General features: G+C 42.4%; 1 protein-coding gene across 1 annotated transcript in view; it reads left to right on the forward strand.

The window, feature by feature from the left end:
- The first annotated feature begins 2,903 nt into the window (after positions 1–2,903).
- The window catches only part of LOC110535435 (collagen alpha-1(VI) chain), a 43,473-nt gene continuing 30,006 nt past the window's right edge, over positions 2,904–16,370 (forward strand). Inside the window, exons 1-9 of the mRNA XM_090222433.1 lie at positions 2,904–3,339; positions 5,645–5,788; positions 9,956–10,085; positions 12,683–12,889; positions 13,781–13,937; positions 14,677–14,790; positions 14,945–14,965; positions 15,153–15,173; positions 15,328–15,372. Coding sequence (XP_090078559.1) covers positions 5,692–5,788; positions 9,956–10,085; positions 12,683–12,889; positions 13,781–13,937; positions 14,677–14,790; positions 14,945–14,965; positions 15,153–15,173; positions 15,328–15,372 — 792 coding nt within the window. The 5' untranslated portion in view covers positions 2,904–3,339; positions 5,645–5,691. The remainder of the gene's footprint in view (positions 3,340–5,644; positions 5,789–9,955; positions 10,086–12,682; positions 12,890–13,780; positions 13,938–14,676; positions 14,791–14,944; positions 14,966–15,152; positions 15,174–15,327; positions 15,373–16,370) is intronic.

Raw genomic sequence — 16,370 nt, forward strand, 5'->3', positions numbered from 1 at the left:
TACGGCCCCCTCCACGTCTCCTGATGTACTGGCCTGTCTCCTGGTAGCGCCTCCATGCTCTGGACACTACGCTGACAGACACAGCAAACCTTCTTGCCTCAGCTCGCATTGATGTTCCATCCTGGATGAGCTGCACTACCTGAGCCACTTGTGTGGGTTGTAGACTCCGTCTCATGCTACCACTAGAGTGAAAGCACCGCCAGCATTCAAAAGTGACCAAAACATCAGCCAGGAAGCATAGGAACTGAGAAGTGGTCTGTGGTCACTACCTGCAGAACTACTCCTTTATTGGGGGTGTCTTGCTAATTGCCAATAATTTCCACCTGTTGTCTATTCCATTTGCACAACAGCATGTGAAATGTATTGTCAATCAGTGTTGCTTCCTAAGTGGACAGTTTGATTTCACAGAAGTGTGATTGACTTGGAGTTACATTGTGTTGTTTAAGTGTTCCCTTTATTTTTTTAAGCAGTGTATATATAGCTGGGCTAGGGGTGCCTAGCCCAGCAGTTCCCAACTCCTCAGTACTCCTACTCCTCAGTACTCCTATACCAAAATATATATATACATGTGCGAGCATAGCCACGGGAACTAGGAGTACGGAGGAGTTGGGAACTGACATCCTCCTCCCTCATGTGGTACCCTTCCTGCAGGCTCATCCTGACACGACCCTCCAGCATGACAATGCCACCAGCCATACTGCTCATTCTGTGCGTGACAGACAGACCCTCACAGCATCCTCAGAGACAGCCCTTACAGCATCCTCAGAGACAGCCAGCCTCTCAAACCATCCTCAGAGACAGCCAGCCTTTCACAGCATCCTCAGAGACAGACCCTCACAGCAGCCTCAGAGACAGTACAGTACGTTCTGATGGCATGACGTGTGTACAGAAGTTTAAGGGCATCTAAATACACCTCTCTTGAAGTAACCCTCATTTTGACAGCGACACACTGTAGCCATGCTCTTCGTATCGAAAAATTCCTCAACTTCAACCCTCTAAAGATGTTTTCATCTTTGCTTGCAATACAATCCTTTAACCACTAGAAGTCGTGCTTATGCATAGACACTTTCCCATCATTTATCAGGTGCGTACAAACAAAAAACACTACACCTTGTGTGCGCCTGTTTTCCTCAAAGATTGGTATTTATCCATTTGGAACTTGATGGTACTGTGATGTTCTTACATTTTTTGAACAATTTCTTTTTTTTACAGTATAAAACATCCAAATACAAACTAGAACATACAGACAGTAACATTGACTAAATCACCCCTGCCCAGACCCACCTGCTCACACCCCCATCTCCAGCGTCTGTGTCACTCTCCGCCACATTACTTCAAACGGCACCATTTTGTTTCTCTCCGTCACCGCCCACGCGCTTTCAACATTTAGATAATAACGACCTTTCCATTGTGTTACTGCTGGAAGATTGGTTGATTTCCAGTTTTTAAGTATATGTTTTTTTTTCAAGATTATTGACAAGTAAAATTTTGTCCAATCTATGTTGTATCTCCACGCTCATGTGCCATGTCTTGAAATATTAAGACAGGAGGATTAAAAGTGGATTTACATTGTAATACTTCTGACAGCCAACTTCCTAACTCCGCCCATAACTTTGGGATTTTATAGCATTCCCAGAATGCATGGATTACTGAGTAATTGTTAGTTTTACATTTAATACATTACTCTGCCTTGTGCTGTAGAATTTGTGAATGTTGTCTCTTGTGTATTAAATTATATACATTAGTTTATACTGGATTAACTGTACATTTTAGTTAACTGTAATTTTGTTAGTGCTGTTCCAACATTACCTCCATCTTGTGCAAATTTCAGTTATTTTTAAATCTTGGTAGATTATATATTTGTCAGTTGGAAAGTGTGCATTTTTCCACAATCAGCTCAGACCATGGTTATGCACAAATTGTCGTCTACTATCTCACATAGTATGTCGTATAATATTTATTTGACTTCTATCACAGTATATAGGCCTAAATCATAGCCTGATCATATCATATTTCCTCCCCTATATATGTCACTCCCTTCGGGTCCTTCCCTATATATGTCACTCCCTTCGGGTCCTTCCCTATATATGTCACTCCCTTTGGTTCCTTCCCTATATATGTCACTCCCTTTGGTTCCTTCCCTATATATGTCACTCCCTTTGGTTCCTTCCCTATATATGTCACTCCCTTTGGACATGTCTCTTATTGTCTTACATGACTGGTTTATTACCGCTACACAACAAATGTTAAGCTACCATTGATCTGTCTCTCATTCAATAAGCATCGAAAGTAAATAGACCAGTAGCCTATTTAAAATACATAGTATTATATATTATAGTAGCCTATTGCTATGAGATAGGAGAGTGACTTCATAGCCTATTTCATCTCAGAGCCTATACCAAGTTAGGAGAAACAATCATCTATTGATCAAATAAATGTTGAACAAGAAAACCAGTGTACAATTTACTTTGAGTGATTGTGGAAATCTTTGCCCCTGTCTACCATGCTGAACATTTCCATCCATACTTAGGAGCACGATGGTCTGTCAGTGGTGGCAGCCAGGCAGCCAGGTTGCATGTAATTGCATGTTTGGCCTTCGCAGTTCCTGACTTCCATTATGTTAGCCTGAGGGCAAAACAGGCCCAGCTGAGACAAAGACCAGTCCATATCAGATTTGAATTGCATGCTGCAGGTACTTATCTGCATGTGAACTTATTCTTAAGGCCAAGTTTATGGCAATGAAATGACTCCTTCAGGTCTGATCTGGGGAGAGCCAAATGCTATTTGAGATCCATTACATTGTTTAGATTGGACTTTGCAGACACTTGAATCGAACAACTTTAGCCAAGAACTGTGTTCTCATTCTTCGCACAGTCTTGTTCAGTTGACTGAGTCAGACCTCCATGTCATTCTGAGGTGAAGACTGTGAAACTGTTATAATGTGAGGAAGTGCATCCTGTAGAAACTTCTCTAAGAGGACATGGAACCTTCAGAGGGCCTTGAATCTTCACTACTGGCAATATTTTTAGGCCACACACATCGATACTTCATCCAAAATTAGTTTAGAAAACAGCAAAGATTGCACTGTGTGCTATGTATTTTTGCAGCCTACTTTATTAAATCCCCTGTAATTTACTCTATCGGCCTCAGTAGAAGCTGCTGTAAGGTAGCAGTAAGGATTGTGTGGGGTGTAAACTGTATGAGATGGGAGGACACTTTGCAGGTGAGCCCCACCCTCTCCTGTTGCACAGACTGCTAGCAGAGAGAGCAGCAAACACACCTGGACAACACAAACCTGTGGGATATTCACATTTTAACACATATGCAAAAAAGAGAAAGGTAAGAAATGCCACTTTATTAAACACATAGGTATTCTAAAGTGCTTAGAACCTACCACTGGTCACTTTAGAAGAGTTTGGAACAAATCCATTTGTCAGTTTAGAACCATGCCACTTGTCTTTAGAATGGTAAGGAAACCTCTCTGTTGTCAAGTGTGGATTCAATGGGATCTGAAGTTAAAGCATTTGGAAATACCAGTATTGGAAAATCATTTGTCAATACATGTTTTTTTAAACACTGTACTTTATTTTTGAAAAGCATTTACTCTTGTTGACTTGTTGAAGGTAGGTAGTAGATACCGATGTTGACTTGTTGAAGGTAGGTAGTAGATACCGATGTTGACTTGTTGAAGGTAGGTAGTAGATACCGATGTTGACTTGTTGAAGGTAGGTAGTAGATACCGATGTTGACTTGTTGAAGGTAGGTAGTAGATACCGATGTTGACTTGTTGAAGGTAGGTAGTAGATACCGATGTTGACTTGTTGAAGATAGGTAGTAGATACCGATGTTGACTTGTTGAAGGTAGGTAGTAGATACCGATGTTGACTTGTTGAAGGTAGGTAGTAGATACCGATGTTGACTTGTTGAAGGTAGGTAGTAGATACCGATGTTGACTTGTTGAAGGTAGGTAGTAGATACCGATGTTGACTTGTTGAAGGTAGGTAGTAGATACCGATGTTGACTTATTGAAGGTAGGTAGTAGATACCAATGTTGACTTGTTGAAGATAGGTAGTAGATACCGATGTTGACTTGTTGAAGGTAGGTAGTAGATACCGATGTTGACTTGTTGAAGGTAGGTAGTAGATACCGATGTTGACTTGTTGAAGGTAGGTAGTAGATACCGATGTTGACTTGTTGAAGGTAGGTAGTAGATACCGATGTTGACTTGTTGAAGGTAGGTAGTAGATACCGATGTTGACTTGTTGAAGGTAGGTAGTAGATACCGATGTTGACTTGTTGAAGGTAGGTAGTAGATACCGATGTTGACTTGTTGAAGGTAGGTAGTAGATACCGATGTTGACTTGTTGAAGGTAGGTAGTAGATACCGATGTTGACTTGTTGAAGGTAGGTAGTAGATACCGATGTTGACTTGTTGAAGGTAGGTAGTAGATACCGATGTTGACTTGTTGAAGGTAGGTAGTAGATACCGATGTTGACTTGTTGAAGGTAGGTAGTAGATACCGATGTTGACTTGTTGAAGGTAGGTAGTAGATACCGATGTTGACTTGTTGAAGGTAGGTAGTAGATACCGATGTTGACTTGTTGAAGGTAGGTAGTAGATACCGATGTTGACTTGTTGAAGGTAGGTAGTAGATACCGATGTTGACTTGTTGAAGGTAGGTAGTAGATACCGATGTTGACTTGTTGAAGGTAGGTAGTAGATACCGATGTTGACTTGTTGAAGGTAGGTAGTAGATACCGATGTTGACTTGTTGAAGGTAGGTAGTAGATACCGATGTTGACTTGTTGAAGGTAGGTAGTAGATACCGATGTTGACTTGTTGAAGGTAGGTAGTAGATACCGATGTTGACTTGTTGAAGGTAGGTAGTAGATACCGATGTTGACTTGTTGAAGATAGGTAGTAGATACCGATGTTGACTTGTTGAAGGTAGGTAGTAGATACCGATGTTGACTTGTTGAAGGTAGGTAGTAGATACCGATGTTGACTTGTTGAAGGTAGGTAGTAGATACCGATGTTGACTTGTTGAAGATAGGTAGTAGATACCGATGTTGACTTGTTGAAGGTAGGTAGTAGATACCGATGTTGACTTGTTGAAGGTAGGTAGTAGATACCGATGTTGACTTGTTGAAGGTAGGTAGTAGATACCGATGTTGACTTGTTGAAGGTAGGTAGTAGATACCGATGTTGACTTGTTGAAGATAGGTAGTAGATACCGATGTTGACTTGTTGAAGGTAGGTAGTAGATACCGATGTTGACTTGTTGAAGATAGGTAGTAGATACCGATGTTGACTTGTTGAAGGTAGGTAGTAGATACCGATGTTGACTTGTTGAAGGTAGGTAGTAGATACCGATGTTGACTTGTTGAAGGTAGGTAGTAGATACCGATGTTGACTTGTTGAAGGTAGGTAGTAGATACCGATGTTGACTTGTTGAAGGTAGGTAGTAGATACCGATGTTGACTGAGGACATTTCTGATGCATTTATATTTGGATGATGATTATAAAGACCTACAACAGGATGTATGGAGGCTGGGTGTGAAGAGCGGTTTCAGGCTTTGACCACTCAAGCTGGATGTGTTTAAACATTCTCTTTTTAGTGGATATTTTTCTTTGGCCTCTAGGTTCTCCTGAAGTCCCTTCTCCCCTGCGTCTCCAGAAGGCCTCTCCCATGATGAAGCTGACCGGTGCTATTCTACTTCTCTATTTGGTGTCGCTAGTCCACGGTGCCTGCTCTCTCAATGGGAGGAACAGAGGAGACCTCTATGGTAGGCTATCAAGCCAAGCTGTAGCTGAGTAGCCTTGCTCTCCTGCCCACTCTTTTTTTACTTAGCAAGATGTTATGCCAATGCTTAATATCTGTTGAACATTTGCCAAAGCAAAGCATTAAACACAATAATCCTTAATGTTGCCCAGTGAAAGGGTAGTACATATTAATTTAGATGCACTTTAAAGGGCAACTCCATCACATTTCAACCTCATTTTCATCATCTCCAGCACCGTACCATAGTCAACACATAGTCAACACGTGAAAACAACATGTCTACTTTTTGTATAATAAAAAAACCTACCTGATGACATCATTGAAAGTTTAAACATTTTAAAAACAGTGATTTTAGAACACTATGAGATTGTCGGTGACGTGGGGATCAAGAAAAATATCCTCCATCTGGCTAGAAACTCGTTGAAGGTTTTGATAATCACCGTAAAAAAAATAAAAGTATCCTTCCTGTGATGTCAGAGAAGCACTTCTTTGGATTTCTTTCCTCTTATCTTGTTAACCACAGATCATATAAATGCGCAATTTTCACATACAGTGCATTCGGAAAGTATTCAGACCCCTTTATTTTTTCTCAATTTTGTTACGTTACAGCCTTATACTAAAATCTATTAAATAATTTTTTAACTCACCAATCCACACACAATAGCCCATAATGACAAAGCAAAAACAGGTTTTTAGAAATGTTTGCAAATAAAAAAAACGGAAATATCACATTTACATGAGTATTCAGACCCTTTACTCAGTACTTTGTTGAAGCACCTTTGGCAGCGATTACAGCCTCAAGTCTTCTTGGGTATGACACTACAAGCTTGGCACACCGGTATTTGGGGAGTTTCTCTCATTGTTCTCTGCAGATCTTCTCAAGCTCTGTCAGGTTGGATGGGGAGTGTTGCTGCACAGCTATTTTCAGGACTCTCCAGTGATGTCGATCGGGTTCAAGTCCGGGCTCTGGCTGGACCACTCAAGGACATTCACAGACTTGTCCCGACGCCACTTTTGCATTGTCTTGGCTGTGTGCTTAGGGTCACTGTCATGTTGGAAGGTGAACCTTCGCCCCAGTCTGTGGCCCTAAGCACTCTGGAGCAGGTTTTCACCAAGGAGGTCTCTGTACTTTGCTCCGTTCATCTTTCCCTCAATCCTGACTGGTCTCACAGTCCCTGCCGCTGAAAAACATCCCCACAGCATGATGCTGCCACCACCATGCTTCACCGTAGGGATGGTGCCGGGTTTCCTCCAGACGTGACGCTTGGTATTCAGGCCAAAGAGTTCAATCTTGGATTCATTAGACCAGAGAATCTTGTTTCTCATGGTCTGAGAGTCTTTAGGTTCCTTTTGGCAAACTCCAAGTGGGCTGTCTGGCCACTCTACCATAAAGGCCTAATTGGTGGAGTGCTACAGAGTTGGTTGTCCTTCTGGAAGGTTCTCCCATCTCCACTGAGGAAATCTGGAGCTCTTTCAGATTGACCATCAGGTTCATTGTCACCTCCCTGACCAAGGCCTTTCTCCCCATTTTTGCAAGTCTCATAGTAAAGGGTCTGAATACGTATGTAAATAAGGTATTTCAGTTTTTTTATCTTTTATACATTTGCAAAATTGTCAAAAAACTGTTTTCACTTTGTACTGTGTGTAGATTGTTGAGGGAAAAAAATAATTTAATACATTTTAGAATAAGGCTGTAACGTAACAAATTCAAGGGGTCTGAGTACTTTCTGAATAGACAGTTGTTTCGTGCTGGAGATGATACAGTATATGATTTGGGAAAGTGGCCAAATTGATTAACCAAACCCAAATGTGCTCAACCCCTGTAATAGAAAACAGAGGGAGGTCAGTAAATCTTGTTGTCAGTCAATATCCTCTGAGCAGTTGTTAGGAGGTTGCATGTAATCTCTCTACTACAACATGTTGATATATGGAGTACCTGTGTAATAAGACCTTTGATCTAAGATCTTTGGATTGAACCAGCCATTTCTCTATGTGTCTGTATAGGGCTAAAGCTTTGTTCACACTGCAGGCCTTAATGCTCAAATTTCTTTTCAAATCCATTCTGGAAAACTGACTCTCCAAACGCTGTGACCAAATTGGATTTGTGTTCAGAAAGAATTCTATGCTAGTTGTTATAGCAACGACCAGTGGTGTCAAGTAATTATGTAAAAAATACTTTAAAGTCCTACTTAAGTCTTTTTTTTTCTTCAGTATCTATATATTTTTTGTTGACTACTTTTACTTTTACTCTACTACATTCCTAAAGAAAATATGTAAATTCTACTCCCAATAATTATCCCTGACACCCAAATGTACTTATTTCATTTGTTACTTATTACATTTCAAATGCTGACTGCAGCATACTACCCTGCATACCACTGCTGGCTTGCTTCTGAAGCTAAGCAGGGTTGGTCCTGGTCATTCCCTGGATGGGAGACCAGATGCTACCTGTAAGTGTTGTTGGAGGGCCAGTAGGGAGCACTCTTTCCTCTGGTCTAAAGAATATCCCAATGGCAGTGATTGGGTGCCATCTTTTGGATGGGACGTTAAACTGGTGTCCTGACTCTCTGCAGTCATTAAAGATCCCATGGCACTTATTGTAAGAGTAGGGGTGTTAACCCCGGTGTCCTGACTCTCTGCGGTCATTAAAGAACCCATGGCACTTATTGTAAGAGTAGGGGTGTTAACCCCGGTGTCCTGACTCTCTGCGGTCATTAAAGATCCCATGGCACTTATTGTAAGAATAGGGGTGTTAACCCCGGTGTCCTGACTCTCTGCAGTCATTAAGGATCCCATGGCACTTATTGTAAGAGTAGGGGTCTTAACCCCGGTGTCCTGACTCTCTGAGGTCATTAAAGATCCCATGGCACTTATTGTAAGAGTAGGGGTGTTAACCCCGGTGTCCTGACTCTCTGAGGCCATTAAAGATCCCATGGCACTTATTGTAAGAGTAGGGGTTTTAACCCCGGTGTCCTGACTCTCTGAGGTCATTAAAGATCCCATGGCACTTATTGTAAGAGTAGGGGTCTTAACCCCGGTGTCCTGACTCTCTGAGGCCATTAAAGATCCCATGGCACTTATTGTAAGAGTAGGGGTTTTAACCCCGGTGTCCTGACTCTCTGAGGTCATTAAAGATCCCATGGCACTTATTGTAAGAGTAGGGGTTTTAACCCCGGTGTCCTGACTCTCTGAGGTCATTAAAGATCCCATGGCACTTATTGTAAGAGTAGGAGTGTTAACCCCGGTGTCCTGCATTCCCAATCTGGCCCTCAAACCATCGCGGTCACCTAATAATCCCCAGTTTACAATTGGCTCATTCATCCCCTTCCTCTCCCCTGTAACTATTCCCCAAGTCGTTTCTGCAAATGAGAATGTGTTCTCAGTCAACTTACCTGGTAAAATAACGGAGAACAAAAAAAATGCTCAGCCAGGACAGCAATATCCAATTCACGCACATACTGTATCAATATAATGTGTTGTCATCCCTACGGCCTCTGATCTGGTGGACTCACTTAACACAAATACTGCCTTTGTCATTTATGTCTGAGTGTTGGAGTGTGCCCCTGAATAGCCGTACATTTAAAAAAATACAGTTGTGCCGTCTGGTTTGCTTAGTATAAGTAATTTGATGTATATCATTTACTTTGTAATTTTACTTTAGTATGACAATGAGTAGGTTTTCCACCACTGTACTTAAGTACATTTAAAACCAGATACTTTTAGACTTTTACTTAAGTAATATTTTACTGGGGGACTTTCACTTTTATTTGAATCATTTTCTATCAAATATTCTGTAAGGAGATGTCATCCCATTTGAAAATGATCCTTGGCTGAGTTGGCTATAAAGAAGCAGTTCTTCAGAAATTCTTGGGAATTGAGCTCACCAGTGGGAATTCCACATAATGTCTGTTCATGGATTTTTTTCATAGTTCCTTTCTTTTTGTAAATGACTAAAACAGAGTACGTTTTCATCATATGTGTTGAAAACTGTCTTGAAGTTGAATTTAACCAGAACAGTCAGTTTAATAAAAAATAAGCCTGTTTCAGTATCCAGAATAAACATTTTTTTTAAACTATATTGAACACAGTATCACAATTTGTAAAAATATTTTGTACATTTATTTTATGCCATGTCAAATCTAACATTATCCTCCCCTTCTTGTTTCCCCAGACTGCCCAGCGGACGTGTACATTGTTCTGGACACCTCAGAGAGTGTGGCACTGAGGGCCAAGCCCTACGGCTCCTTTGTTGATCAGATCAAGCAGTTTGCCCTGGACTTTGTGGACCAGCTCAATACTAGGTGTGTATCACCTCCATACTGACAGTTTCAGCTACATGACTGGTATTCATTAAGAAATGATGTGGTTAACAATGGGTGCTTTCAGGTCCCTTACTTCAATTCATGACATTTGGCAACTAAACGGTAATTAATGCTACGTAGTAATGATTATGGCGAGCTTGCCAAGAGAAATCAAGTGTCATGTTAGCGACAAGGCTTCTGGGAAACTTGCGCCTGCCCGCTTATTCACCCCACAGACTAGCGCAGACCAAACAATATCAATCCTCCTACAGAGGCCTCCATCGCCATACCTCCTGTTTCATTTCTTAAACTCCCCTCTGTGATCATTATTAAAAAAAACAGTCATATTGTACCAGTATTATTTACCACACACTCAGACCCACCTTGATAAGCGACATGCAGAATGACCATTGATAGCTGCTCTGGGCAGTAGTGTTCTCCTGACAATGTGTTGTTGATGATCATCTCAGGAGGTCTGCCTCACTACATGCAGTCTTATAAACACGGTTGTGTGTTGACCTCTGTGTGAACTGTGGTTCTACAGTGATGAATCGGGGCTGAGAGGTAGTGTATGAGAACAGCTTCTCTCCTTACATGGTGCTCAGGGTTGCGTTAATATGATGCAGGTAAGGTAAGACCCAGGTGCAGACACGTCAAATTAACAATGGTTTAATAATCCAACAGGGCAGGCTCAGGGTCAGGGTAGGCAGGGGTCAGTAAACCAGGGCTGGGGCAACGGTACCGGACGGCAGGCAGGCTCAGGGTCAGGGTAGGCAGGGGTCAGTAAACCAGGGCTGGGGCAACGGTACCGGACGGCAGGCAGGCTCAGGGTCAGGGTAGGCAGGGGTCAATAATCCAGAGGTACTGGTCGGCAGGCAGGCTCAGGCAGAGTGGTCAGGCTGCCGGGTTCAAAGTCAGGACAGCCAAGGGTCAAAACCAGGAGGGGGAGAAAAATAGAGACTGGGAAAAGCAGGAGCTGAGAACAAAAACACTGGTTGACTTGACAAACTGGCAACAGACAAACAGAGAACACAGGTATAAATACACAGGGGATAATGGGGAAGATGGGCAACACCTGGAGGGGGGTGGAGACAATCACAAAGAGAGGTGAAACAGATCCGGGTGTGACAGATATAGAGTTCAAATTTATTACATTTTAAGTTTGCATCCCACTCTTACACTTTTATACATCACAGAAAAATATAACAAAATCGTTTGACATTAAAACACCGGAGTTTGGGAGTAAAAAAAAGAAACGTTTATTCATTATGAAATGATGACAAATATGAATAACATTCCATCCATGAGGCCACTAGAGGGCGATTTGGTCATTTGACTGAAGGAAAGCGGTCTACGGAGGCCAAGACAGCTCATCTTGTTGAACTACAAAACGCATTGGGCTTTTTGCTAAGACCAGCGGCATTTATACAGATGCTGCAACTTATCTATTATAATCGTAATAGATTTGCTTTTGCCATCCCACTGTTCGGGAAACAGTGCAACTATTACGGTTAAAATATTTGAGCTGTGTTTTCTGTGGCCCATACCGATACGCTTCATCACTGATTGCCTGTGTGTGTGTACGTCAGTGTGTGTGTGTGTGTGCATGTTACTCACTAACAAGCTCAGACAGGCAGCAAGTGTAATGAGTGACTGTGTGTGTTTGTTCAGTGCAGCCATTCCAAATCATTCGCCCAGAAAAGGTTTGGGGTTTACCTTTGGGGCACTGAGCTGCATTCCTGACTGAGAGGAAGGTTGATATGTTATCTCTATCTAACGAAGTCTCACCTTACAGCTAAGGAGTTGTCCTCCTGAAGTTCAGAGGACCTGATGAATGACGTCTTCACGTGATCAGAAATACACATATAAGAGAACAACACTTTCAGTCATGCAGGCACACAGTGAGCTTTGTCATTATCTAACATTTATTGAATTGGGGCCCATGTTTTGGAGAAGCCCTGTGATTCAAGACATTGTTGTACAATAAAATACGATCAGCTCAATGTTTATAAAGGAAGGATAAAAGTCCAAGTAAGCCATTTGCCAAAGATCATGGTGTATCCTCTAATGTGTCTGACTCAGCACAACTTCTTTGCAAAACAGCCAAAATAGTATATATATTTTTTTGTGATGTGATTCATTAGTGATGTGATCCTACTGAAGTATGCAAAATGCTACTGACCTAAAGTTCAAAGAGCTAAAGAACACCTAGTTCTTGACAGCTCCTGGTTCTTGACACGGTTGGTTGAGTATTTATGTATCTTTCATTGACTTCATCAGAATAGCAACTGCCTGATGGTTTGATTGGGTACTGGAGAAAATAGCAGGAGGACGATGGGTGTAAATGTGCTTGGGGCTTGACAAGACGGCAAACTTGTAATAGATTTGTTCTATCAGGTTTTAGTACCACTTTCTCCCCTCTGGGAATCAATACATCATTCCCATGAGCGAACTCCCTGCCTTCTAATCTGTAGACAGTAAATTAAATACTGCTGATTTAGGGGAATTGTCCCTGTAGTGCATGTAGATCAAAGGTAACTTGCTTGGTGTCACTCTTTGTGTGCCATTGTGACATAGCTCTTCCTGTACTCATCTAGATACTACAGCTGTGAGCGTAACCTGACGTGGAGTGTGGGAGTGCTGCACTACAGTGATGAGGTAAAGGTGATGAGGGAGTTGACCAGCACCAAGGAGGCCCAAGGAAGAGCTCAGCTGAAGAGAGCTATACAGGACATTCGCTACATCGGCAAGGGAACCCACACCGACTGTGCCATCTCCGTAGCAACAGGGCAGCTGATGACAGGGTGAGTCCATTGATTGTATAAGGGCTCAGGGCCCAGATGCAGATGGTTTGAGTATTTTATATTTATTAGTTAAAAAAAGGGTAGAGAGAGAATGGTCGTGGACAGGCAAAAGGTCAAAACCAGATCAGAGTCCAGGAGGTACAGAGTGGCAGGCAGGCTCGAGGTCAGGGCAGGCAGACTGGACAGGCAGGCGGGTACGGAGTCCAGAAAACAGGCATGGGGTCAAAACCGGGAGGACTAGCAAAAGCAGGAGCACGGGGAGAAACACACTGGTTGACTTGGAAACATACAAGACAAACTGGCTCAGAGACACAGGAAACACAGGGATAAATACACTGTGGAAAATAAGCGACACCTGGAAGGGGTGGAGACAATCACAAGGACAGGTGAAACAGATCAGGGCGTGACAGATTGGTTGATTGAGTAGTTAGTACCAGTCAATTGATCGATCAGTCAGTTAATTAGTTAGTTAGTCTTGTCTGTCTGTCTGTCTGTCTGTCTGTCTGTCTGTCTGTGTCTGCATGTATGCATACATCTCAAATGTGACGTGTGTGAGAGAGTGTCTTAAAACACATGCGTTTCATCCCAATATACCGTGCATGATACTTTGATATAGTGTAATACATTCCTCCTTCACTTCTATAGTGCCCTTAGGAAAATGCTTTGATATTTACACCTTGGAGCAGAGTTCAACGTTTTGTCAGGAGCAAGTTAAAAACACATTTCCTGCATCTTTGCAGGGGTAAACAGATAGACATTCAAACCTCTCCTAGGAGATGGAGTTCCTCCACAAAGCTTCTGACAAAATAAAGTCTGCTCCACAATTATACAGAAAGGATCCCGTTTGACTCACACGTTCTGCTTCGTTGTATCTCTTTCTTCAACCCACAGCTCTCCTCTCCATGGCAACAAGTACATGGTGGTGGTGACAGACGGCCACCCGCTGGACGGCTATAAGGAGCCGTGTGGCGGGGTGGCACACACCGTGTCTGAGGCCAGAGCCATGAACATTAACATCTTCAGCGTGGCTATCACTCCACATCACCTGGTAATCAAGAGGGAATAGAGCTCTGGCTAGAAGGCCCAGGTTGTAGACAGAGAACTTTGCCCTCTGTAGTGGTCATGGAAATACAATAACTAATACTGCTCAAACAAACTGGATTGGCTGTAGTCTGACATCCTTGAGTTTTTTTAACTCAAGGATCCCACTGTATTTTATATATTATATATTTATATGTAGTCTTTGCATTTTTCTCTTGCACCTCAAGAATGTGTGGGTATGCCAAAATACAAGCTTTATCACATACGGCCGTGATTGGGAGTCCCATAGGGCGGCGCACAATTGGCCCAGCGTCGTCCGGGTTTGGCTGGGGTAGGCCATCATTGTAAATAAGTGACTTTCCTAGTTAAATAAAAAATAAAAAATAATTAAAACAATTAAAATAGCCTTTTTTTACTGTAGTTTTTCTAGTTTGAGGTAGTTTTTCAGTGTTTCAGTCTCTGCTCTGTCTCTAAGGCTCGCTCTCACTCTCTCTCTCTCCACCTCTCTCTCTCTCTCTCTCTCTCTCTCTCTCTCTCTCTCCCTCTCTCTCTCTCTCTCCCCCTCCACCTCTCTACCGCTCCCTCCCGCTCTCTCTCTCCCCCTCCACCTCTCTCCCACTCCCTCTCGCTCTCTCTCTCTCTCCCTCTCTCTCTCTCTCTCTCTCTCTCTCTCTCTCTCTCTCTCTCTCTCTCTCTCTCTCTCTCTCTCTCTCTCCCCCTCCACCTCACTCTCTCTCTCTCTGCAGGACAACAGACTTGGTTCCATAGCAACAGATGTACAACACACCCATAACATGTCTGCTACTAGTGAGGACCTGCAGGTTGTTAGGAACACCATCAGCTCCATAGTGTCTACCATGGTGAGTACACCATCGTCACATAGTTACCATCATACAAGCGGACATTTTTAAACCAAGGCCCTGTACCTAAATGTAATTTACTGTAGGGCATTTTGTTGTTGCCCAAACAGACTATTCTAACCAAATGTCTGTCTCTTCTTTTATGGATCTGTAGTACAAGGATTCTGAATCTGTGGTGAGTTTTTTCTTCAGTCTTTTTGATACAAGCATTTCGCTACAACATCTGCTAAATATGTGTATGTTACCAATACAATTTGATTTGATAGTTCCCGACCAATACAGTGAGATGATTGTTGTTTGTGATCTTATTTATGAACAGTGATTATGACTGTGGTTGATTTATGTTTATTGTTCTTTTTCAGTGCTGTTCGTTCGAGTGCAAGGTAAGCCTGATCACATTGTCGTCCCTTTTCAACATGATCTCGCAGAAAACTTCATTACAGATTGTTTGTCTTGATTAATCTGATCTCAGTATAGTCTTAATATGGGGTCCAGTGGAGTCAGAAGTCTTTCTCATTCGTGTTCTTTGTTTCACAGGCTCCCCTGGGATCTCAAGGCCCTGCTGGTGCAGGAGGGGGCGCGGTAGGGTGCTCTCTGTTTTCCTTTTAGTTAAAACACCACATTTAGATTTACCAGACGCTCGTCAATTAGGGTTATTAGAGTGCCTTGCTCAAGGGCACATCGACAGATTCAAACCAGCAACCTTTCAGTCACTGGCCCAACGCTCTTAACCGCTAGGCTATCTGTCGCCCACCTTAGCTATTGGTGAAAATGTTGAAAATGCCCATCGATGCGTTCTTAGATATACTTACCTTACCTTATACTTACCTCAAATTACTGATGGTTTGTTTAGCTCCAACTCTCAGTGACTAAGTAAGGGATTAGTAAGCGTAGGGGGGGTGGAGAAGGGGCTTTACCAGGACCGTATTCCATGGGGGTGCAGCGTTATGGAACATTCAGATAGAAATATATAGAAATATATTACATAGCAAAGCCATGCTTCTATGTCATGTGGAATAGGGAATCATGTCCACTCTATAACATACATTTCTATGTGTGATCTGAGCGTGCCCCCAGGCCCCTGTTTACCTGATGGGGACAAATGACTCTGGCCTTCTCTGTGTCTGATCTAATCATGGCGTCCAGATGGCCTGCCTAGCCCACTGCTAGTCAACACAGCTCTTGTGTGTTCCAGCTAAGAAATGCATTAAGGAGACGAGGAGGTAGTGGAACTGAAAAAGCTTATTGATTCTATTGTACAGTACCGTGTTCTGTGCACAACTTCTGGCAGTCTGGCAAGTCCAAGACTTTCTTCTCTGTCTCAATGGGAATTTTGGGCGAAAGGGTATAATGTCACATGCACAAGTACAGTGAAATGCCTTTCTTGCAAACTCAAAACCTAACAATAAGTAAGTAAGTAAGCATACTATATACAGGGTCAGTTCCAATACCATATTTACAATGTGCAGGAACATTGGAGTGTTGGAGGTAAATATATATATATATATATATATATATATATAAGGGTAAGGTGACTAGGCAACAGGATATAAGTGTGTGTGTGTGTGTGTGTGTGTGTG

Source organism: Oncorhynchus mykiss, chromosome 3 (assembly GCF_057628025.1).
Source record: "Oncorhynchus mykiss isolate SJ-2025 chromosome 3, ASM5762802v1, whole genome shotgun sequence".
NCBI classification, from domain to species: domain Eukaryota; kingdom Metazoa; phylum Chordata; class Actinopteri; order Salmoniformes; family Salmonidae; genus Oncorhynchus; species Oncorhynchus mykiss.